This window comes from Paramisgurnus dabryanus, chromosome 16 (assembly GCF_030506205.2).
Source record: "Paramisgurnus dabryanus chromosome 16, PD_genome_1.1, whole genome shotgun sequence".
Taxonomy (NCBI): Eukaryota; Metazoa; Chordata; class Actinopteri; order Cypriniformes; family Cobitidae; genus Paramisgurnus; species Paramisgurnus dabryanus.
Window position 1 is genome coordinate 25,127,652 of NC_133352.1, and position 26,286 is coordinate 25,153,937.

Genomic DNA, 26,286 nt, shown 5'->3' on the forward strand with positions numbered 1-26,286 from the left:
TGTGAGGCATGGTTTAATGCAAATTGATGTTTTGCTTGCATGGTGGTTCAGAATTTTACACAAAAAGTAAAAAAAAATATGTTATATTTGAAGTATAGTCAGTACTGAAATATGTATAAGCATATGGTCAGTGAAAAAATAAGAACAAATAATGAGATTATGGGAACTATTGCACAAAAAAACAACACAAATATTCACATGAAAAACACGGTGCTGTTTAAATTTGCACAGTGCAAATGTAAATAGTCCATACTCTTCACTGTGTAAGTTAAATATAGATTAATTCTTATTAAAGTTATGTTAGGTTTATCAATCATCCATTACATTTGCGTTTTATTTCTCAACTGTTCATATTTACTTAAGATGTATTATATTTGTCAGTATAAGTATTATTTTGACATAATTTTGTGTGAATTTGTCTGCTTAAGCACACGAATACTGCTTCCTGTGCGTGTTTTAGATGTGCGTGTACACAAAACTTCTCACACAACGCATGCGTTCTTCTTCACATTATTTTGGCAAGGCTTAAACAGTGATGTTTCGCAAACTGTCCCAGGTATCATTCACGCTGGCCATGGACGATTGGGGAGTTCTCACTGTTTCTGAGATTTTTGTTAAATGATAAGGGTCTACGTAGTACTTGCTTTTGGCTCAGCACGTTTATGAGTATACTTACATGTAGGCCTACTAACTTTGAGTTGCTGACTTGTGTGGGCCCCCCCGACAAGGCGGGGCCCCATGCGACCGCCTGTATCGCCTGTAAGACGGGTCAGCCCTGATTGTTTGCCCTGAAACACAAAGTAAGATGTTCAGGCTTGATAAAGTTTCGGTGTTTGGACACCTATAGAGACCAATTGAAGTGTCTTTAATTCCTTTCTTTAATAGGTTGGTGGTATTTTCACTGAAACAGGATGTTAGGGTGGAGCAGGTTAAACTGCTTCTCCCCCTTTAAAAATAACCAGTAATGTTTTGTTTATCTCACAGCCTAGAATCTGATGAGAAGCTGAAATGCCGAATAAAGTCATCAAAAATTTTATCGGTGTTATTGTTGACGTTGGCAAAGCTTATGTCTTCTAGTAGAGATGTTGTCAATGTTTTGGAGCACACTAGCACACGATTATCCTTAAGGCAAACATATTCAAACTAAAACCCAAAACAGCTGAATTTTGTGGGGACTTTAAAAATAATGATTTCTCTTATCCTTAAGGTAGCCTATACTACATATTGCAACTACATACGTTATACTTTTTTTAAACAATAGTTTTAAAAGAAGAAAGAAGGTATTTGTTTCTCTTGGCGTATTCTCATCACCCCTAATAGAACACACAAAGGACGCAGTCCAAAAATAGTGGCCAAGTAACTCCAGTTTGTATTACCATTACCTATACCGGGTGTGCACTAGGACCCGTGGGACACCAACTGATATTGATGGCTTTCGGTTGCTGTATGTTAGGACACACCTGGCTTTTCTGATCATGATCGCCGATTTCACGAAGTCTGAACGCTATGGAAATGACTGGACAACATTTTGTCGGCGTCAGATATATAAGCAGCGTGCTTCAAAACACAACGACAAAGTAAGTACACTGAAGGTTTCAGTGACCTATTTTGTTTCACTCCTCTCGAGCAGCTGTTACATACGTGTCTATGTTTGTGCACTTAGGTGGCGGGATCGTTGCTGATTCTGTTCGCGTGAATCCATTATGCTCAGATTAAACTTGAATGCGCGTTCACGTAGACGATCATTCGCAGACATGGCATGAAAGACACCCACCGTATACGAATCACCGCAAGATGGACAACAACAACACCACAAGCGATCATGACATTTTGGAGACGGCGCAGCCGTCCGCCGTTAAGCCTACGGAAAACGGTGTGATTATGGTGATCAACCACAGTAAACTGCAACCACCCTTCAGTGTGCTGTGGTCGTGCGTGCTGTACTGTGCTGAGTTCATCTGTGCTGCATTGCTAAGCAGTGTGTACCATAAAAGTGAAGACCGAGTGTGGATGGGTCTGACCATCACATTCATACTGGTGCCGTCGGTGCTGACCCAGCTCACTCTCACATTCGTACACCGGGATCTGGGGAGAGACCGGCCACTTGTGCTTTTCATGCACCTGCTACAGATGGGGCCTATTATAAGGTATGAATGTCTTGATCATCACATGTTTATCACCGGCTGATCACATGACCAAAATATTGACAAACAGATAAGAGAGAGTTCAACAGAGATGTGAAGAAATGCTGTGTGTGTATATTTATAGTGGGGCTCGGAAGTCTGTGACCAAATCTTTATCGTTAAAAAAATCAATAGAATACAATTCAGTATTTCAAAAACACTATAATAGTCTACACATATACACTTTGTAAACGCATACTACAGTATTTTGTTATGTTAGTTTTAGTGATTGATAAACTGTAACCTACTGTAGTATATTAATATTTACTATAGAATAGTTTGAAAGCACTATGGTATTTATTAATTTTACTATAGTAAATACTAGGGATATGCACTATACAAAACATTCAATTACTTAGAATGATCAACTAATACCGATAGTTGTGCTTTGCTTTTGATAGTATCAAAGTATTATGCAAAGCGTACAAACTGCAATTCTATTGTCATTGTTACCCAAGAAAAAATAGTCACACAGTATAGTATGAGATCTGATGCATTTTCACCTCTTGATTTCCAGGATATAATCTGCCTTGATCTTCAGTCAGTGAGAAAAATGCTTTATAATCTGCTGATACAGATTATATGCTCTTATATACTGTAGGGTTTATCCCTAATAGTGAACACTGAAGTGAAATATTTTTTATGCAGGTTTTGATGATGGATACTTTATTACATAAATAAAGTCAAAATATATTTGGCTTTGTTATTGATCAAATAATCCAATGTGTGACATTGTTAAGTTCATCATACAACATATCAGATTTTCTTGTTTTCATTAAGTAAATAAGATGCTACATGCTTACATTATGCTGGGATTAAATCTTGTTTTGTAGAGTGCACCCCCAGAAAATTGGTAGGCTTTATTATAAAAGACAAATGGTGAAATTAATTGAACATTTTTATTTTACTTTTTACTCATTGTTATGAAGTTTTAGTATAATTATCTAAATAGTAAGCACAATGTGCTTTATGCATGGTCAAGTGATGAAAGTGGGTTATGATGTTCAAAATATTAGCAAACAGCTATACATTTGAAATGAGTTTTATAGGTAAATGTGATTTGTGCATTTGATTTTCATTATGAAATTAACAGTCTTTAAGCCTAATTTATGCCTAAAATGTAATGTAATATAAATTAAATGTATGATTTGGACCAGATAAATGGAGTAAAGGCTAGTTTATACATAGTGTATGCAGAGGTGCACTTTAAGGAAAGGGTGACTGCTATGAAGAAGCTGAAATTTGAAGTTTTAATTAAAAATTGTTTTGGTCACTTATTTATTTATTTAAGTTTTGATTTTATTATTCTGAAAATATGAAAAGTACACTTTAAAAATATTATTTAACTTTTCATATTGTTACGTATCCTCTGGTACACATATGCAAGAACATACATACATTAAAACAACCAGAGGATATGTAACGGTATGGAAATTGCTTGCTTAATTTTTTTAACCCAATGGGTTTCCTCAATAATTTTTTTAAGTCCATTATTTGTTATGAATAGATGCGTGCAAACATTTCCTTGGTAGTGGTAAAGAATAATGTTATTTTTGTGCATTTATGAATGAAACCTTTTGAGCATTTATAAGCACTGTGGACATTTTCCCTTCTGTTTCCACCACCCAAATACCAGACGTCTTGTAATCCATCCAGCTTTTGTAGTTTTGCTCTTCGTATATCGGTATAGTTTGTTCTGAAATGATATGAACCAGTAAAATATGTTCAAAGTTCAAAGTTGTATGGAGAAATTTGGACCCCTCCCAGTAGACGTGGAAACTCCCATGGCTTCTGGCATCCATGTGTTACATTTCAAAATGTGTTCAGTCTTGTTGAGCAAACAGTGACATGTTTTGTGGTTTATAGAGATTAGGTTTTGCGCTATAGTGAAAAACAAACTCCTATTGGTTGTATTTGAAATCTTTGTATGTGTTCAGCACACAACGAAAGATTGCTCTAAGACTAATTCATTTCTACGTGTGCCTTCACTGACTGTAACCTCACGTTAAACTACACTTTAGTCTAGGGATGGTCATTCAAGGACAAACACTATCTAGGCCACGGCCATATTTGAAGTATTCAAATCTCTAAATTCTAACTAGTTTCCATTTATTTGCTTTTTAAATATTTTATCTACAGTTGGCAAGAGCTTTAGATCAAATTCAAAGAGTAGATATAAGATTAGGTGTCAGATCAGATGTAGATCATTTTTAAGGTTACTTTCTTTAAAACCCCATAACCCCACTGTGTAAAGGCAGTGTATGCAACAAGACATCTGTTTTCCCACTGCTTTCGGTCAAGTCCAAAAAATTCCAGAGAGGAATGTAGTGTGCAGACCCCGGATGTCAAGTAACTCCTCCTTTAGTATTCTGTACTGAGGTCAGCAAGTTTCCAGTGAATTTCAAACAGAAGCTGGGGGTTAAGGGTTAGTTTTGACTGCTATAAATATCTTACACAATGTCAAACTGCAGTAATTTAATTCCCATTTACAGGACATGGCTTTCTAAACTCCTTCCTGTTTAGTCATATCTAAAAAGAATGATTGAGGAATGATTATTGCATGACCGGATAATGTTGTCATATGTAAGTGAACTCATGACCTGTTGTTGTTGTTTTAGCAGAAAATGCCGATCTGTGATTGTTAGCATGTAAATGTAATTGAAGTGATAGATCAGTTTAGTATAAATCAGTTTAGTGTAGCATCTCGGTTTGGCTGCAGTATCTGCTCAGAAATACCACTGTAATTTGATTAGGAGGAATTAAGCTTCTACTGAATAAAGCAGGTATCACATATAAATAATCATTATAGTTGCCCGAGGACTTTTTTCTAGTTGCTTAGGAGAATCCAAAGACTGCCGAACTTAAAAATGACATTTGTGAGTGTGTCGTAATGCACACAGTCTAATTTTGAGCCACAGGCAAAAGAAATTAGGTGTGCACCGATAAATGCAGATATACACTAATAATACGTGGTCAATAAGTATTCTGAATCGCACAGTTGATATTATTCACAGCTATTTCGTGTACTACGGCTTTTGATCAGTAAGCCCTTATCGATCTGAAATCACTGTTGGTTTGAGTCTTTTAAAACATGCATTTGAAAAAGCAACACTTGTCAAACATAATCATTATACATATTCTTTATTATCATGAAAATGTTCGAAGAACAGCAATTTAAAAATATCCTAAAATAATTTCTTGGAGCTGCGTGTCATGTGTATGGTTCTTCGTCTGCAGTGCATATTGAGTTCCTGCATGAGAGCACCTGTTTTTGGATGTAGGGACATTTCACCGTAATGCATTGAAAAGCATAGCAAGCATCATCGGCCGGTTTATCAGTGCACCCCTAAAATAATCTTTATTTGTCTAAAATGGTCTTTATTTTAGACAAATAAAGAGGTTTACCGCCCTAAATGCTTAATCTAATACAAAGGACTTGCTTGATGTTAAAACGGCTATTAACTCTTTCACCGCCAGCGTTTTTAAAAAAAGTTGCCAGCCAGCGCCACCGTTTTTCATGATTTTCACCAAAGTTTACTGCCTTTCAGAAAATGTTCTTCTTTAAATATATAAACATACAATATACCAAATGAAAGAACAGACCCTCTGCTTTCAAACAGAAAAAAACGTTTCATCCTACCTTCAGTGGTTCTTTTGTAATCAGCTTTTGAATATGGGTAGGTTTCTGCAAAAACACCACATTTTGAGCAAAAAGCAGAGATAATTCCATTTTTGTGACGGACTTTTCATAGAGATCCCATTCAGAGCTATCTTTAAAACAGACACGGACATGTTTAAAAAGACGGAAAAACTCGTCATTGGCGGGGAAGCGTTTTGTCTTAATTGACGAGATATCTCGTCAATGGCGGTGAAAGAGTTAAGAGCGATAAGACATGAAAACTATCTTCCAATCACTGACTGTTGGCGGCCCTCGATATAAAGACATCTACACGGAATAACAGTTTTTAAAATATCTGTTTTGACAAGTATTCACGCAGATATAATCTGTTTTAAGTGAATGTTTTGTTAACTGTTGGGAAAAATATCTGATAACATTATATTAAATCCTTGCATTAGACTTATTCTTAAAGCTGTGTGACGCAATGTCAATCAAGCAATAAAAGAATGAAAAAGTTTAACATAGATTTGTCCTATATTGTTTTTGACTTTGTTTGTGCTAAATGTATTAGTTTTACCAGTGATTTTAGGGTATGGGTGTGGTGATTTTGTAGCCTGGCTCCGCCCTCCTACGTGCTTCCGCTTAATTTTCATTTCGCTTCAGCAGTACGTCTGGGACTGCTCTGTAGAGTTTCGTTTTCTCCTGCAAAAATCTGGAGGTCCAATCAGCGAACAGAGGGGGGTGGCTAAAAATGATGACGTTGAGGTTGTGCGTCAGTTTAAGTTGTAGTTCAGTAATGGCAGCGGAGAAAGACGTGAGAAAAGCTATTCGGTCTGTTGTTGCAAAGCTGCCGAATATACAGAAGTTAAAGCCGGAGCAAGAACCAGGTTTGCTAAGTTTTGTTGGTCTGATTATTCGTACTTGTTGTTTCCGGCTGGTTTCGGCGCATGATATACGTCACGACCACACGTTAGCGACTGCGTATGGCAGATCCTGAGTGACTCTGCGCAGATCCAATAGTTTTAAACTTCAACGGAGGACCCTCCTTAACGGAAGTAACGCTTTGCAATGGAGCATGGCCAGACTCTCTGTACAAATTAAATGAATGTACGAGAGTCTGGTTGGACCAGGCTAGTGATTTGGCATTTAAACCCTCAAAAATCTTTAACTTGATTATTCTTAAAATTGACTTTGCTGATTTTATCAACTTCAAACATGTGTAGCTCTGTCATTTTTTTTTTTGTCAGATTACAACAAATGAAATCATCGTTTTGCAGGATTTTTTAATAGAGAATGTCAAAAATATACTAAAAATAAACAAATTTTTGAAATTTTGAAAATCTCTTATTACTTTGTGCATCTCGGGTCAAGCATTAATAATAATAATAATAAATAACTTGATGGTTTACTTGTTTTTTGGGGCTTCCAATTAGTTTGTATTATAATAAAAAAACAGGGCAAAATGTAAAATTTGTCAAAACTAGCTCACTTTCATGTTGTTCTTAACCCATATCTTTCTTCCTTAAAAGACAAAATATCTGATTGGGGGTGGATTCAAAACATTGGCCGATTATAACAAATGACTCACTTCATTGCCTTATAAAGCAGTTGAGTAGTGATAACTACTGTAAACCAAGTACTGTGACTTGGCAACCATACACAATTTCATCACATTCAGCGTTAACTTCCTTTAAGAATGTGACATTGTGTTCTGTCACGTGGTTTTATGTTTTGATTTTGTAACACTTTGTTTATGTGGAAGCAGTATGTCATGATATGGTTTCTTTTTTGTTTGTTTGCAAATATTGCTTTCTACACGGCATGTTGTATGTTTTTAGGTGACTTAAAATGAGGACGATCACATTATCTGAATAGTGAACTTGAAACAGTGGAGATTTATGTGGATTCATTTAAAAATACAGATGTGTTTGCTCATTATAGTTCACATCAACGCTGGGCTAAAGTTCAAGAAGCATTGTGTGGGTGTTAAACTTGTTCAGTAATAGGATGGCGTTAATTTGACTATAGGTTACAGGCAATGCTGTATTCAAAATAAAGGCGTAGGTTTTATTCAAGCAAAGCCTATGTTTTTTGTTGTAATGTTGTGAGTGTGAGCACTGACACACTTCTCATCTTTCAAAGGATTATATGCTGTTAAACCGGTTTGAAATGGTTTCATTTGTTAGATATGAGCGCCAGCTTGTGGAAGACAAGGGTATTGGTAAACAACACCTTCAGAGTTAAAGGGAATGGGATAGTTAGATATTATTCTGCTCATTGACATTCACACTTTTTCCTATTTCTTAAAAGCTATTTGTCTTCAGATTAAGTCATATAAACTACAACAGATTCAGAATAGGTTTTTGCCAAACTTAATAAAAAATGATATGTTCTTTTGTTTTATGTAAATCAGACGTAGGGATCTAAATGGTATCAGAAATTCACGGACAGAGTTATTTCTGTATGATGCCCACAGTACAGTATTTATCAGAACATTTACAGGAAAAAACAAATGAAGACTTAGAAAAACTGCCATAAGTGTTTATTAAACAAGACTGAACAATGATGTACAAAGTGTAGTGTAGTGTTTACAATTTTTATGAAAAGAAAAAATAATAATTTGACCATGTAATAAAATAAAAAAAGTTTCAGTTTAGAATGTCAACTTTAAACAACTCCTTACAATAAATACGTCAGGTTTTAAGAATTGAGTCACTCCCTCAATTGACATAGTTTTTTAATTATTAATGCTAATGCTTTGTACTCCTATAAAAGCAACAGTTGTGAATGAAGAATCAAGAAAAGATAATGGGTTTTAAGATGAGTCAATTCCTGAAAACCAAGTAAAAATGAAAATAGCAGTCTACTTATTGCAGCTGGACCTTATGTCATCTCAGGGCGTTTCTCAATTGGAAGGCTGCAGTCTCCGTATAAGGTGCATTTGTAGGCTGCATACGTCATGAAGATCATCTTATTTCAGAATATTAACATTTTTCAAGTTGACTATTATTCTTATTTAATCGTATATTGTTGTAATATGCTTATAACTTGTGAATGTAATACTCAGTTAACTTAAAAAAACAAGGCTTAATGACGTATGCAGCCTTCCAATTACAAAAACGGCATACACGCTCTCCTCATTCACAGATTCACTCACACTTGTTTTTTGTATGTTCATCACCTTTTATCCTTTCTCGTTTCTTGTCACAGCTAACCCAAATTTTTCCCACACATCCTATTTAAAATTTGTGTTTCTTTTCCTTCGCCACTAGCAACATCCGCTTTGGCTTTGCCTGTCACCCAAAATAGTTTTTCACTGTTGTTAATGCAATACCTTCTGGCATAAGAATGCTGATGAGATATTCTCTTTCTTATACTGAAGTTAAACCAGTTCTTCCAGCCTTATATATTGGAGATATGCAATTTAAAAGTGATAGTTGTACTAACAAATATACAAGACAGGTCATCTCAAAAACCTGTTATCCCTGTCAAGTAAAAAAAACAAAAAACAAATTAGATCACATGTTTGATAAGAATACTATGATATATCTTAGACTTATTTGAAATGTCCTATTCCTCCTAAGGCTAAAGAAATACACTTCAAAATTTTAAATAAGATTCATCCTTCTTACAAATTCCTAAATCAGAAATTAAATATAGAAATTGTCCCCTGTTCTTTCTCTTATGCAATTTCTCCAAAGTCTTCTGGATTTCAATTCAGGACCGGTTGATAGAAAAAGAGGTGGTTGTTGATAGTTTTGTTATTTCTTTAGATCATATTTTATTTGGAGTACCTAAAGACTGTTGTGTTAATTCTTTTTTGCTTAATAACATTTTAATAATAGCAAAATATTTCATTCATAAATGTAGATTCTTTAAACCCCCCCCCCCAATTATATTCAAAAAATGACTTAATTTAGGAAGACCTTTAATAAGATGAGAGGTCAGAGTGCTTTATCTATTGACATAATTTCATTTATTATGATACTGCCCCTAATTTTTTATGTTTTTTTTTATTTTACTCACTAAGTATTTAAGTTCATGTAAATTATAATTTCAGATTTATTTAACTATTTATTTTCTTTATTTTTTCTAAACAATTTATTAGTTATACTACTTTGTTGAGCCTGTAATACTTATATACACTGTAAATGTATATTTGCCTTTGTTTATATACTTTTGTATTCAATAAAATAAAAAAAATAAAAACTAGCAGCATCCACCATTGTCACTCTACTTGTAGAGAGGCATCAGAGTGGCACGCATGGGATTATGGGAATTGTATTTCCCGCATCTCCCTCCGCTCGCTACACTTGGCCGAAAAAATTACACTTGTTGCCCAAAAACGTTTTATTGAATCATGACCAAGTGTTCCCGGGAAATTTTGATACCAGAATACCGCAATATTTATAATACCGTTACATCCCTAGACGTTAGTATCCACAAAATACTATAAAACCTTTATTAGGTGTCTTAACTGCCTTTTGTACTTTCTTCTCTTGTAGGTGCATTGAAGCTCTGGTTGTTTACTGCCAGGCTGGTAAGAAAGAGGAGCCATATGTCACCATTTCCAGAAAGATCAAGCTAAAGCACGGGAAAGGCATAGGCCCAGCCTTAGAATGGGAGATCGGACACACCGAGCGCAAGCTAGCGGTCCACCGCAATGCCTTCAAACGCGCAGCTGTCATTCAGGCCTTCCTGGGGTCCACACCTCAGCTTACTCTTCAGCTCTATGCTACCATTCAGGAAAAATTCATCCATCCTACACGACGTAAGTATGATCAATTCAGACCTATTTACCAAACTGTATTTTCATATATTTATACACTTAAGCTTGTACTGTTTGTGTTTACAGTTGCCCTGATGATCATCTCATTGATATCTATCACATATGGGGCATTAGTGTGCAGTGTGCTGGCCATACAGATCAAGTACGACGACTACAAAGTGAGAATAAAACCTGGCGCCTACCTGTGCATGATCCTTTGGCGAGTGTTAGAGATCGCCACACGAATCATCACCCTGGTGCTCTTCAGCACGGTGTATACATACTGGGTGGTCCTAGTGGCCTTGGTCAACTTGTTCATTTTCTTTTTCCAACCATGGGTTGAGTTCTGGGTGAGGAGGACATCATTGCCTGAAAACATAGAGACAAACTTCAGCAAGTTGGGCACTACAGTGGTCCTCTGCATGGTCACGTTCCTCTACGCTTGCATCAATATTTTCTGCTGGTCGGCTGTACAGTTGGATCTTTCTGATCATGACCTTGTGGAGAAACAGCCACGCTGGAGACGCTTGGCTATCTACTACACCCTGCGTTTCATGGAGAACGTGATCCTCATCGTCTTGTGGTACTGCTCCAGGACGGACTTCTTTGAGTATATCTGCACGCCGTTGCTGGTGGTGCAACTCATCATGTGTTATAGCCTAGCTGTGCTGTTTATGTTGGTTTTCTATCAGTTTTGCCATCCGTGCCGTAGACTCTTTCATTACAACGTTGAGGACTGTTTACGTTGTGCGTGCTGTTGGAAGAAAAGGCAATCGCAGCAACTCTCTGATCCAGAAGTTGCTCCTCAGGAACCTGCTCCTCCTGACCTCACAAGCAATCTGGTGGATAAAGAGACGGATATTTTGGATGATATCTTGGATGCAGCATGAAATGCGTCTGCTGTTCTGTCACCGTAGCGTTGTTTTGGTTTTATGCCGCGTATATTTGCACATATTGTATCCTGACTGAGGAGTATCATACTGACGCTACCAAATCGAGGATGTACTGTACTCTGTAAAGCAACAATTGATTTTAAATTGTCCTTAAAGCTTCAGGAATCTTGGATTTTACGTAGTTTGGAACTTTCAAGGTGGTGTGTAGCAGCACCATAATAGCGAATTGTTATTACAGTGGTGTAGAAAGGTTAACTCATCATTCTTTAATTGCAAAGTGCTGATCCATTTCTGCTTGCTGGTCGCTGAAGTCCAAACAGTGTGTTGAGTTAAGCAGTGATGTTTCACAAAGGCTGGCTTCAGTAGGGAGATGCATGGTGAGTCTGTAAACCAGGTGTGTGGGAAATGTGCCAACCGTGTCTAGCTCATAAAGATGGGAAACCTGGTAATTTTTTGGCACATGTTGCACTACTTTATTCAGGGGAAAACAAGACTTGAAAAGCCTGTGAGCCTTTAAAGTTTTCCTAAGTTTGCCTTAATACCCCCATGTTTTTAACATTTAAATTGGGAGAGCCATATATTTAATCTTAGTAAATTAACTCTGGGAATGCATTTGCCTTAATATTAAAAGACTGTGCCTAACAAGACAATTCAACAATGCTTCTAAGTTTACACTGCAAAAAGAAAAGTCCAATTGTTTACCTTGTATGTGAATATGTTTGCCTGTGTGTTGTTGTTGTTGTTTTTTTGCCTGCATCATGTGCCTCTTTACTACTGATTTGGAAAATAATATGAATAAAACAAAGAATACCTTTACCAGAGTGTTGGGTTTTATAATTTTCACGCTGTAGACCGGGATCCCATGGGTCCTTGAAATTCTTTAAAGTTTGGAGAAACATTCAAGACTCTTGGAAGTTTTTGAAAATATACATACAGGAAGGTACAGGTCATTAAAAGTGCTTGAATCTATTTTATGCAAGAAGATTTCTGGAAAAAAATCCATATTATTCATTGTGTAGTGTAGGATAATATCATAAAAATTCTAGACTTTTTAAGCACACGTGCTAAACTGTTCGCTTTAAATGCTTATATCTTCTGTATGCGAATGTTGATTCATACCAAAATGCTTTTTTGCATGGTTGTGTTTGACAAATGAAAATATCTCGGGTTATGTTTGTAACTGTTGTTCCCTGAGAAGGGAACGAGGCGCTGCGTCTCCCTTGCCATACTTCCTGCATCCATGTAACGCCGTCTTTGGCAATATTTCAGATAGCGATATACTTCCTGGTTCCCACGTCACCCTGTCTTTGTCATTAAGCCTCACCATTGGTTAAATTTGATATACACATTCAGATGCACTTACCCCTGGAGGCGTCCCCAAAGAGTCACCGCAGTGACGCAGCGCGAGTTCCCTCAAAAGTAAAATCTTAAAAGGTAACACGATGTAACCTTGCTCTCACTTGAAATGTGTCCCCACATTTAGTCTTTGAATTTGAGGGTATTGGACCTGAAAAGTCCTTGAAAGGTCCTTGAATTTGAAGTTAACTAAAGTGTGGGAACACTGTATAGACATTTGGCTGAATGTCATTATTTGTTATGAATGCTGTTTTGGTCATAAGGCGACTTGGACATCAGAAAGAGAAATTTCCACGTGGAAAAATATTATTGTAGGTATACTTTAGTATTTAATAAAGTAAATTGAAGTATATTGTATGTAGATACTTGTTTACTATAGTAGTATAAAATACATACTGTAGTATAATGTAGTATTTTGTTATATTAACTATAGTTAATTGATTAACTGTAGTAAAAACTAAAGTATACTTTGATATTTACTATAGTAATGTTCAAAAACACTAAGAACGTTGCTATAGTAAATACTATGGTATGCTAGAGTAGTTTTTTAATGAGGGATGTATTTTATTAAGATTTGTTTTATTTTTAAACTCCGAAAAATAATAAAATTTGTACATGAATTAAGAAGTATTAACGTGTTACATTTTTAAACCATAAAAATAATGGGAATTCGAAATAAAGGGAAAATGTGCTTCATTGTTTTGAATTTCACAATGCAACAAATCTTAGTGGTCGTAATGGTTCTTATGCTAAATATTTAAGCTGTCCAATTGCTTCGTTTACCTACTAATTGAGGCGTAAAATGTGACCTAACATAACATAGGCATGTCGTCCATTCATATATATCAAAGACTCACGTATGTTGACAAACCCTGTTTTAATGGCCAAGCCCAAATCAACAGTTTCCCGCAAATCTTTATTTTAAACACTAACACTATTAAAATATTTCCTCTTGGGAATTTCTATAAAATTCACCCGCTTCCTGGTGAATTGTGATTGTAGTGGGCGTGGTCATACCGATGGGCGTGGTCACAAATCAGACAGGTAAGTAATAGAGCTGAAGAAGCTCGTGCTCATAGTGAAACAGAGAGTGCTATGCGTTAACATGGGCAACTGGATCATCAATCATGGATTAAGCGCTTTTATCGTGGTATGTGAAAATGAATGTTTCATTTGCTTCAGAAAAACACTTTAGAATTACAAATGCATTTGCTAATAATTACTCGACATGTTATTGATCTGCCTAAATTTATAGGTGGTGTGGATGGGCATCAACATCTTTTTGTTTGTGCACTTCTACTTGTTTTATGATCTGGAAGAACGATTTGACTACACTCGTGAACTTTTAGGGGTAAGTTATGAAAAAAATACTATAGTATACTATGCTATTTACTATAGTAAACTGTACTATAGTATCTTATTACTACTATATAGAATTTACTATAGTAAGTTTCAAAATACTATCTAGAAATTTAATATAGTATTTAGTGTATTTTGTCTTATAAGAAAGATATTTTAAGATAATGAAAATAAAAAAGAGGTTTAGGGAATATAAAGAAAAATATAATAAAGCTACTAAATATATTTAAAATAAATGTAATATTTTTATTGTCAGTCTGCATTGGCCTGGGCCAGAGCACCTGCTGCGGTCCTCAACTTTAACTGCATGCTTATTCTGCTGCCAGTATGCCGCAACCTGCTATCTCTCCTCCGAGGCTCTTTCATGGTGGGTTTCTGTGTACTTTTTGTACAATTTTTTTGATTCTAGAAATTTCAAAACCCTTCGTAGACGTTTAATGATTGTACATTTTTCAGTGCTGTGGACGATCATTGAGGAAACAGCTGGACAAAAATCTGACTTTCCACAAATTGGTGGCATACATGATTGCACTGATGACAGGTACACAGCAATTAATCTTTGATACCTACTTATCAGGAAATTGTTGTTGACATCCTGGATTAGGTTAAATTACAACTATCAGTTACATGAAAGGGATTACATGTAACTATTAAGTAACTATTTTTTCCATGCTATTATGCAATACAATACAGATTACAATAGATAGATACAGTGGCCCTAAACGCAAATGGAAAGGTTATTACAACAAAAATGTTTGGGTTTAAATAATAAAACAACAGTAATGCAAATCGAAATTATGAAAATACATGTTTTATGACATTTTTTAAATACATTATTATAAATTCTGTGTAATCAAACCCAAAAGAAAATATAGCCACCAAACAACAGCACTAAATTGTATAATTAAATTTTATTTTAAACCCAGATTTTATATTTGAGATGGATTATATCATGAATTTTCTTTGGGGGGGCACAAAGGGACCCACCCTACACAAAAGGGGGTGCATTTCAAAATGTTTAATCACCAGGAGACATTTGAGATCACAGAATCAGCAAGCATTATTACAATAGTAAAGTGATTATGACCTTTTAAAATCTTTCTTTCCCGCAGCGGTTCATACTATTGCTCATCTGCTTAATGTGGAGTGGTACAGCAACAGTTTAGCAGGTTTATATGGACCTATAGCAGGGAATCTCTCCATGTTTGAGGACTCTTCTGAACTGAACACCACCTACCTGAATCCCATTCGGTCCACTTCTACAGTGAGTCGATTAATTATGAGTTTTCGAGTTTTAAATCATTTATTCTATTCAAATTAATTTGATATGTATACAGTATTAGTGTGGTGTGCTGTAACATTTTATTCCTACCCCAGACTCCAACTATGTTCGTATTCACCACTATTGCGGGTCTCACGGGAGTCATCATAACTCTTGCCCTCATTCTCATTATCACTTCATCTATGGAAGTCATCCGCAGAAGCTACTTTGAGGTCTTTTGGTACACACACCACCTCTTCATAGTGTTCTTCGCTGGATTAGTTTTTCATGGTGCAGGGTAAGGTCCAATTTTGGTTTTAGTCCAATTTCATATTGTGCATATATAACTATGGATTGCCAAGACTAAGTATTAACTTTTCTTTATATACAGTCGCATTGTCCGAAGTCAGCAAGAGACAGACCCACCTCACAATACTTCTTACTGCGAAGATCAACCAGAGAACTGGGGGAAAATTCCCGAATGTCCAATTCCCCAGTTTGCAGGAGGGTTTCCGCAGGTGGGCTTTGATAACTTGTTTGCAAATAATTTAACAGATTTACTTCAAACTATCACTCACTTATTTTACTAAATCCTCTGTTTTAGACCTGGATGTATGTGATTGGACCAATGATCATCTATCTTTGTGAACGGATCTTACGTTTCATTCGCTACATGCAGCCTGTCAGTTATAGAAAGGTATATTGTCAGGAAACCCAATGAGTGTGTTCAGTAAAACAACTTATGTGCTTTAACAAACTTTATTTTTGCATTTTAGATTGTAATTCGCCCATCGCGAGTGTTGGAACTACAGTTGGTAAAGCCTGGTTTTAAGATGGAGGTAGGCCAGTACGTCTTTCTGAACTGTCCAGGCATCTCCCAACTGGAGTGGCACCCGTTCACCATGACATCAGCCCCAGAAGAAGACTTCTTTAGCGTGCACATCCGATTAGCTGGAGACTGGACTGAAAAACTTATCAAGATGGTCGAAAACCTACCGGAGGGTACGCAAGGACCTAAGTATGTAGTCTTTGCTGTTCTAATAATAACGAAATAGTAATGAAAATAAATAACACAATTTTTACTCTTGCGTTAGGATTAGTGTGGATGGTCCATTTGGAACTGCCAGTGAGGATGTATTTCAATATGAAGTCAGCATGTTAGTGGGAGCTGGGATTGGAATTACCCCATTCGCCTCTATTCTCAAATCCATCTGGTACAAGTTTAAAGACTCCAACCCCAATTTGCGAACCAAGAGGGTAAGAAACAATATTGAGGCATGAGCTGCATAAACAGACTACGATTAATTTTATTGTTCCAGTGATTATCACAAAGGTCGGCTTCATGCACGTGACTTCTGTGTTTAGATTTACTTCTACTGGTTGTGTAGAGACGCGCACGCCTTCGAGTGGTTTGCAGATCTTCTTCAGATTCTAGAGAAGGAAATGGAAGAGAGGGGAATGAAGGATTTCCTCACGTATAAACTCTACCTGACGGGCTGGGACCAGAGTCACGTAAGTACCGTTTGACCTTATTGAAATGCAACTTAATCTAAATTGAAAAAAGAATTTATGTCGCATCTCTGTTTTTACAGACAGATCACGTAATGGTGCACTTTGATAAGGACACGGATGTCATCACGGGTCTGAAGCAGAAGACTCACTATGGCCGACCAAACTGGGATAAAGAATTTGAGCAAGTTCGGAATGATAACCCCTCGTAAGTATCTTCAAATTACTAACTACTACTCATGCCAGTAAGAATTTAGGTAAAGCATCGTGTTAGCAGTGCATAATGTTATGGGTTCGAAACACATACTCATTGCACAATGCATAAATGTAAAGAGCCTCCGGAGGTAAAGCATTTAAGGTGTGGTTACATTAGTCAGTCAGACACAAATCGGGGCACATTCCTGCCAGGGGTAGAGTTATCCCAACACTAAAGTTTTATTGTAAATATTTACAGGTCAGTTGTTGGGACGTTCCTGTGTGGCCCGGAAGCCTTAGCTAAAGTCTTGGAGAAGAAATGTGTAAAATATTCAGAAGTGGATCCACGAAGGACTAAGTTTTATTTCAACAAAGAGAACTTTTGAAGGAAACTGGATTTTAGGACCACTGAACTTTGGATGTTTTGCCATGTTGTTCCTTACTATAAGTTCCTGGTTAGAAGTGAATCACCAGGGTTCAAGGAAATGGCAACTAAACCTGAATGTATTGTCTATAAATGCCTCCTTTGTGCTGAAGTCTGCTTACAAAATGTACCTGGCATGAAGTTAAGGAATTTTACCATCTTGCTAAAATATTTAACGCCATTCATTTAATTGTTTTATAACTACAGCTAACCTGTTCTGTTACAAACACGATTGCAAACTTTACACTTGCATCATGTTTTTCCAAATGTTTCAGACATTCCTGCGCTTATGTATTATCAAGTTTTTTATACTTTTTCAATTATGAAAAAAAATGTCCATTTGTTTACTTCAAAATCAACTACTGTATTTATTGTTTGTTTTGCATTAAACCATGTACCACTGCTATTCAGATAACTGTTTTTACTTCACATAAGAAAATACCACTATAAAAACAAAACATGACAACAACAAAAGTTACAGCTGTGGAAGTTCAGCAGACCGATCCAGATGATGGTTGTGGGTTTGGTTGTGTACATTCCTGTAATCATACAGAGCCGACATACAGTCAGATTCCTTGCATTTATTTTTGCTAATGTAATCAATTGTCTTAATTTGTTACGCAAGAAAACCACATTCTACTTTTAATCACCAAGCCTGCTATCGCAATAAACTTCTTTATGATGTTTGGCAAATAAACAAAAGACTCACATTCTCACGGCGCGCCTGCTGTCTTCTGAATCTGCTCCTTGAGTATGAGAATGCTCTGCCTCTGTTCTGGTGGCAGCATGGCAATCTGTTCTGGGGTCAGCTGCAGGACCTGCATGATCAAGGCAGCCTGGGGAATGTGGAAACACAACATACGGATTAGCATCTAAAACACAGAATCCATTAAACAAGACATGACAGAATGATTAACAAGACAATGCATTTATATCAACAACCTTAGATAGAGGTATTGGAGCATTACAATGATGCAAAGATAGTACTGAATGTCATGTTTTGTGTGGCTATGATGCAATTTTGTAAAAAAAACACCTGTGTGAGTAATGATGATATCACTGTCACGTTTCGCTTAGACTCGCCCACCACACAATAATGTGTATATAAGGGCAAAGATTAAATCGCAAATAATTGCATACAAAATAAAAGTGATTATTTTTGCACAATATATGTGTGTGTGTAATTATTATATATATTTAACAACACACACATATATACATTCATTTTAGATTTAAAAAAAAAAAATAGAATACATAAATACATAATATATAAATAAATAAATATAAATTAATGAATAAATAGAATAAATTACTAGAATAAATAAATAAATAGAATAAATAAATAAAAAAGAATAAAAAAACATACACATATACATAAGTGTGTGTGTGTGTGTGTGTGTATTTATATATACATTAAGTACACACAGCACACACTCATATTATGCCTAAAATCACTTTTATTTTGTATGCAATTAATTGCAGTTAGCACTATATATATATATATATATATATATATATATATATATATATATATATATATATATATATATATATATATATATATATATATATATATATATGTATATATATATATATATAAAAAATTAAATTCACCTTCTCATGGTCTTGTGATGACACATCAGCAGCAGGACCCTGTTACAAAGAGTAAATTGGATTAACATGAGCCAACATTTGAATTAAATACTGTAATTTTTATATTTTTTAAGCTTTCTATATCTTACCGGTCTTGCTGCGGGAGGTGCGCTTTGTCCCATGCCGTGGGGTGGAGGACCCTGCATTCCACCTGCCACAGGAACCCGCTGACCTGATATCGGACCTCGGGCATCAACAGCTCGTGGATCACGACCTTAAGAAGGATTTTTAACTCAAAAATCTGTATATTTGGGTGCTTCATACAAGACAGTTAATTTAAGAATAAAGGTCACGTTTACCTCTTGCCTCCATAGGTGGGCCACGCTGTTCCATCATAGGGCCTCTAGGATCTCCCATCATTGGTCCTCCTCTCATATCATGAGGTCCGCGCATGTCTGGGGGTGCCATGTGCATAGGGGGGCCCTGGTGTTGTGGAGGGCCTCCAATGTAGCCACGCCTATAAATGGACAACCTCTTAACCATCAATCAATGCAAAGAGCAAACTAAGGGAAAACTTTTATTAGAAATATATCAACTAATAAGAGTAATGACACTATGTTAAAGGAATACTACATTTTTATAAAAAAAATACTGTTAATTTACTCACCCATGCCATCAAAGATGTTTATGTCTTTCTCTCTCTTTTTTTTAAGGAAAACGTTTCAGGATTTTTCTCCATATAATGAACTTTAGTGGACTTGCAGTTTCAATGCAGCTTTAAAGGGCTCTAAACGATCCAAACTGAGGCATAAGGGTCTTATCTAGAGAAATGATTGCCGCCATTTTTAAAAACAGTTTATTTAAACAATAAACTGACACAAGGACATGAATGAGTATCATTCCACATACAACAACGTCTGTACAATCCTCTTTTTCCACACTTGGAAACACTGGGCCGGTAGTTTCGCATATGTCATGCATGACCTTTCAACATGATTAACTAATACAAAAGGTTATGCTAGCGCTTTACAAAGAGATAAGTTGTGGTTTAAAAGTACATTTTCTGTTTTTTTTTTGCGACACGATCGTTTTGTTAACTGTTGAGGTGCACTAAAATCCCTTATAATCCGGGAATGTTTACCTTAAAATTTCTTCTTGACTCAACAAATTAAGACATAAACATTTGGCTGACATGGGGGTGAATAAACAATTAGGATTGGTTTGATGCAATATTTCTTTAAGAAAAGGGTGATGCTTTTACCCTGGTTCCACCACTTCCCCACCGACCATTGAACCTCCACGTGGATCGTTTGGACCATCACCAAGAAGGCCTCTGGGTGGGATGCCGCCTGGAGGGCCTGGTGGAGCCCCTCGCATTGGGGCACGAGGGTCTACTATAGGCACTGTGCACAAAAAAAGAGCATATGAAAAGGAGCATGAAACCTAAAAGAAATGTCACAGTGCATTAAGACAAACATTTCAAACATGGGCTCGTCTTTTGTAAGCCATCTTTGTGAATAATGTGTATTGTTAACCACTTGTTTTCAGGTATGTAACAACATTTCCTTGACCCTCAAAGGAAATGAGACTGAAACTGGAATTTTCCATTATGTAAACAAAAGGATTTTGTTTCATGACATTGTAACAGCAAAAAGATTTCAACAACAAAGCTCTTTACTGTTTGGATCTGTTCTGCGACACTGACACATTTCAACAGGTTACAAGACTTCGGTTTGTGTTTTGGATGTGTTACAAAAAAATGTTTAAAACAGAAATTAGGAATGCAGATACAACTGCTTTAATGCTTTTCTTTTACTCCCTACATGTCTGCAGCATTACACAATACCTCTCTAACACGGGTAGGTGTTTGACATTATTCACTGTCATAAACAGTCACATATCATGCTGCTGTCAAACTGTTCTGCAATGCTCAAAAAAACGTGCGTAGGGTTAAAACAATGAGCAGCCAACAGTGTTGACAGCTCTGATCCGAGGAGACCAGAGTACACCTGTGATACCTGGAGACCGCTCGATAGCAGCCTGCCCAGCTGCTCCTATAGGAGACTCCTGAAGGTTTCCTGGGACAGCATTGAGTGAAAGAAAGAGAGAGAACTGAGACGGTGCACAGCAGCGCTTACTGATGTTGCCCAGGGACAGTTCTTAAACAGGGACTCTTATGGTGATATTAATGGACATGGGTAAAGAATAGTGGTTAACCTACATTTTTTCTGCATGATCCTAATAATAACATACAGAGAAGGTGGTTCATATAATGCTAGAATTTAAAGGTGAAGCGTGTCAATTTTTTGTTAAACTCCCAGCCTTACATGCAGACACAAACCATGATAATAATCCTGATTTTCCATAAAACAGCTAAATCTGCTACAATGCTCTATCTGAGAATCACAAGCAGATAAACACAACAACATAGGCAAACAATTTGCATAAGTTTAGTTGTGAATCCCACCAATGAAAAGTGTTTATCACTAATTTTTAAATTAAGCATTGTTGAAACTACGCTATTACATAGCAGCATGTTCTGCAATTGCATACTTCACCTTTAAAGACAGCTGAATATTTAAAAGCAGAAAGTGTAAAGCTTGTCAGTAATGTGTGGAATTGGAGAGGAAGCATTCACATCTCTTATTATCCTGAAATAATTAGCCTGGTAATTACATTGGTCTATCACTAGTTAAAAAGTACATGAAAATAAAACTGCAAATCATTTAAATCCCAGCTAGTGCTAGTTTTGCAGATCAGTTAACCAGTGCTGCTTCCTTGTGGAGAGCTTTGAAATTGCAGCAATTATAAATAATTATTATTATTAACAATTATTAACACTTATTATTATTATTATTAACATAAAAATTCTCATTAACAATTATTATTAATAGTATTAAATAATAATAATAATAAAAGGTAGAAAAGAATCATGCGGTTTTAAAATGCCATGCTATGCATGAACGGTTTTTTTTTTAACAAACGCATTAACCAAGTTAACATAATCCTGCTTTATCTGCGTAAAGTAAGTACCTGGTCCCCTATCCATGGGTACAGGACCTCCTGGTGGGATTCCTATTTGAGCTTGCATCCCACCTGTAGAGATAGCACAAGAGGGAAAACAGCTATGGCTTTGAACACAAATACACTTTCACAGAAGAAGTGTGTGGACACCCGAGCATACCAGCTGGTCCCATTGGTCCCTGTCCTGGCATTGGTCCGGGTCCACCGCCGCCCATCTGTGGAGGCTGCATCATTTGAGGGGCTCCGTTCACATGCATGCCTGGCTGTGAATCACATGAGAGATATTTCATTAGCACAGTGGACAATGAAAAAGGCTCCATAGTGAACTGTCCATGAACCGGCATAACAAGCATCTGTCCACAGCAAGACTATTGCACATGCACAAAAAAAAAAGACTTTTCGCTTATTACAAAAAACAGATTCAAGAGTTCACATGCACATCAATGATAGATTTGTGTTTATAGGAGATACAGTGATTTTTCTTAGGTCCTAACCAAACTAAAGGCATCCAAGCACAATGAGGTCGATATAACATTTTTAGGCCATTCACATGACTTTAAACATACTGTATCTGGTAAATGTCAGTCCGCTCAAAGACATCACAATGAATTAATGGCAATGCTCACCATTGGTTGGGGCTGAGAGACAGGGGCAGTGGGCTGAGGCAGGGGCTGGTTAGTAACAGGCACTGCACCCGGCTGAGAATTTGGGTTTATGGGCTGAACCACAGCTGGACGATGAAGCATTTTCTGAGAAAACAGTATCATTTAAATACCTTAGAAGATAAACAGACATAGACAAACAGACCCTAAATATACAAGTTCATTAAGCAGTCCCCATTCTGTCCCGTCTATGTAATCAGACACTTAACCTCCATTCTTCAAGTGCTTTTCGTCAGCTGAATTTAATGATCTTACCAGGGCAATTTCAGGGTCCACAATCCTCATTACAACCTGAGCCTGCAGCAAGGCAAATGCTAGCTGAGGATTCTGCAACAGCATATTTCTGGCTTCCTGTGGACTGTTTTGCACACAAAGCTGTTCAATAAAAAAATAAAACGGAAAGATAAATCAAACCGTTTTTCAATTTAACTTTAAGATTTCAAACCCAATTGCTTTGAACAAAACAATCACTAACTGACAAAAGTCTATTGAAGATTTTTTTTCACCTTCATCTGTTTCATTAGCTCAAACATCTGCTCAGGGGGCAGGCTGGCCACAGCTCTACTGATTGACTCTGGGGCTTCTTCTGGTATGCAGCCATCTCCATATGGGGACTCAATAATTGGAGCACCAGTACCCAAACCTGTGGAAATGAGCGTGCGATTCTAACAATATGTCTTGAGTCATTGCTTAAAACGTAAAAAGATAAGCTCTTATTGCAATCTCAAGTTGCTTTGGATAAAAGCATCTGCTAAAAAAATGCTAATGTAACTCCACAAGAAAGTGATATTACATAAGGCACAAGGACGATCACTTATGATTTTTATTCGCTCTTAAACTTACTTTTAAGCTCTTCTTTATTCTTTTCACTGGCTGCGTTATCAACACGGAGGGCTCTTCCACTGAATTCTCTGCCGTTCAAGTTGCGCATGGCACTAAGTGCGGTCTCTTGATCCTGGTACTCACAGAAGCCATAACCTTTTGGCTTACCGGTTTCTCTGTCATACACCAACCTGCATAATAGGGGGTTTCAGAAGCATGTAAACACAGTCCTTTAAATGTCTGCCCAATGTTAGTTGGAAAGGGGAAATAAATCAAGTCAACAATAACTTAACATTTTGGCAACTAAACCAGGCTCAAACTGTGCAATTCACCCACAGTATTTTTCCATCTAATGATGCATGCACACTGCCAGCCACCCGTCTTTTTCAGTGAGGTTGTTAGGAGGCGTTCCTAACTAACGAGTAAAAATCCACCATAGTAAATGATGAGATGGATGATGTGAGCCACACTGCTTCACCTAGAAAGGTAAATCTTTGTGTAGCACTGCCATTGCTAGTCGCTGGCGGTTGGATGCAGCTTAAAGAGTAACTAAACCCTAAACCAACTTTTTTTAGTTAATGATCTGTAAGAATGATGCTTTATTAGTGCTGTTCATTGATTTTAGTAAGTTTTTTGACATTTGGATATAAAGTGTTTCAATACTACAATATATGGTGTAAAAACGTCTGAGTGCTGCCCTCTTCAGGTTGAACGGTGGCTACTACAGTTGAATTTTCCTATTGGATGTTGGGTCCAAGAAATAACTCGTGACGTAAGCAGGTTCAAGCTCACCACGCCCTTGTTACGATCTCACCACACACTTGGTACGAGCTAGTTCGTCCCCTCTATCTCTGTTGGGATCTGCCCACTGTTCTTGCATTTTTCAAATATTGCAGTGGGTGGAGTCAGGCTCTGACCAGGGGTTTAGTTACTCTTTAAGATGAATTTGGGGGATCAGAAAAGTTCTCTTTTCTTGGTATCGGGTAACATTATAAGTCATTGGTCACAAGTGTGATGTTCTTCGACAGCCAATCAAATGCCTTTACAATGAATTTTAGCATTTAGCAGCAAAGTTGAGGCAATGTGATGATGGGCGTCTAACAAAGTAGATTATGCCCAGATAGCAATAGACTCCGGGGCGGATTGGCTCTGAAGTTAGCAGCACCGCTTTACCTCTGGTGTAGATCCGCTCTGGAGTCTATTGCTGCGATCTGGGTAAGAATTGAGAGATTTAAGGGTTATGTTTAGGGGAATGACACAAAACAAAATTATTGGCACACTGCTTAAAACAATAAAAGTTAACAGAAGTACTGAGTTTGCTCTTCATCATTTCATTTTTGTGCATAAACGCAGACACCAGAAAATTATAGACTGAACAACTAGGAGGAAAATATCACAGTAGCCAACAATTTAGCATGAAGTTACACAGTCTTGCATGGCTTGGCTTTTACGCATTGCTCTTTATATTTCCATATTACAATATTACTATATATACTATATGTATATATACACTTATTATATCATACAGTCTTACAAGCACAGCCATACAAAACCAAAACATTGTAGTTTACATATGACTTAAATAACGACAGAGATGTATTGCTTTTTGGAAGAACCATGAACCAGTTCTGAGAGGGCTTCATACAATATTGTAGAATTATTAGTTAATATCGGAAATAAACGTTTATAAAACGTCTGTAATGAATGGTCTATGGCTTTATATAATAAAATCAGAGTTAGTTGGGCTCCTCAGTCTGAAAGTTAAAAAGTATCTGCGTCAACACAGTAACGTTATGCTGTTTATTCTCATACCTAAAACTGACGACAAGTCCAACCTCTGAGAAGATGTCTTTCAACTGCTCCTCTGTGGCCTCATATGGGATGTTTCCCACTTTAAGTAAAACAAAACAATAAAGAAGAAGAAGAAGAAGAAACAACACCTAAAATTTAACAATTATTCACAATTTTAAACACTGTAGCAATCCATGCATAGACCAAATGAGGACATCACATGTGTCTTTTCTAATTGTTCATTATGAATGAAATCTAGTTTACATGCGTATTAAACTAACTGATTATTGTGCATAAGTGAAAAAGTTGCTTTTGCAAACCATATAAAAAAAAACAAGAACCAGTTAACGTTAGATAGTTTGGTGGACAGTAACGTTACCTGCAGGTTAGTGATGTTTAGCTTAGCAGCTAATGATAAAGAGAATAACAGATATAAAACACCCATTTAAACAAATATAATTCATACCGAAAACTGAACGGAGAGAGCGATCCACAGCGGGATCTCTGGCAGCTGCAGCAGCAGCGGCCGCGGCTGCTAAATTTGCCATAACTTTAATAATCCAGTCACAGCAAACACGACAAAAGCATCAGCGCAGAGATCGCAGTGAATGGAGACACCGGGAGTAAAAAACAAAGTGGTGAAAAGTCCTATGATCTTTCAAAATAAGAGTCTCTAGCAACATGACAAAATACGAGTCCCATCGTAAACATAACATACCCACATGTGGTCCTAAACTAATGTGATTTTCTTTTACATGGTCTTGATCACCAAAGTAAAAGTTTAGCCGAATTTATAAAGTGCTCTGCTTTATACGATGCTGCGACAT

General features: G+C 36.7%; 3 protein-coding genes across 4 annotated transcripts; 2 read left to right on the forward strand and 1 right to left on the reverse strand.

Annotated features, from left to right (window-relative positions):
• Nucleotides 1-1,415: 1,415 nt before the first annotated feature.
• xkrx (XK related X-linked) lies at nt 1,416-12,279 on the forward strand. The gene is made up of 4 exons (XM_065273285.2): nt 1,416-1,577; nt 1,664-2,147; nt 10,308-10,573; nt 10,658-12,279. The coding sequence occupies exons 2-4, from the start codon at nt 1,723-1,725 to the stop codon at nt 11,458-11,460; spliced, it is 1,494 nt and encodes a 497-aa protein (XP_065129357.1). The 5' UTR covers nt 1,416-1,577; nt 1,664-1,722; the 3' UTR covers nt 11,461-12,279.
• A 1,617-nt stretch (nt 12,280-13,896) lies between these two features.
• Nucleotides 13,897-17,775, forward strand: nox1 (NADPH oxidase 1). The gene is made up of 13 exons (XM_065273298.2): nt 13,897-13,969; nt 14,075-14,170; nt 14,435-14,545; nt 14,635-14,719; nt 15,291-15,442; nt 15,556-15,737; nt 15,831-15,957; nt 16,044-16,136; nt 16,216-16,457; nt 16,534-16,696; nt 16,805-16,951; nt 17,032-17,156; nt 17,403-17,775. The coding sequence occupies exons 1-13, from the start codon at nt 13,925-13,927 to the stop codon at nt 17,527-17,529; spliced, it is 1,695 nt and encodes a 564-aa protein (XP_065129370.1). The 5' UTR covers nt 13,897-13,924; the 3' UTR covers nt 17,530-17,775.
• A 131-nt stretch (nt 17,776-17,906) lies between these two features.
• cstf2 (cleavage stimulation factor, 3' pre-RNA, subunit 2) lies at nt 17,907-26,078 on the reverse strand. Of its 2 annotated transcripts, XM_065273310.1 has the most exons (15): nt 25,926-26,078; nt 25,481-25,559; nt 23,690-23,859; nt 23,353-23,489; nt 23,102-23,221; nt 22,811-22,933; nt 22,345-22,447; nt 22,194-22,256; nt 21,179-21,238; nt 20,422-20,563; nt 19,520-19,677; nt 19,310-19,434; nt 19,182-19,220; nt 18,277-18,403; nt 17,907-18,106 (listed from the first exon to the last, which is right to left on the reverse strand). In XM_065273310.1, exons 1-14 carry the CDS (start codon nt 26,005-26,007, stop codon nt 18,281-18,283), a joined length of 1,524 nt encoding a protein of 507 aa, XP_065129382.1. In that variant the 5' UTR covers nt 26,008-26,078; the 3' UTR covers nt 17,907-18,106; nt 18,277-18,280. The 2 variants fall into 2 exon arrangements, with proteins under 2 accessions (XP_065129382.1, XP_065129390.1); XM_065273318.1 differs by lacking the exon at nt 21,179-21,238.
• Nucleotides 26,079-26,286: the final 208 nt, after the last annotated feature.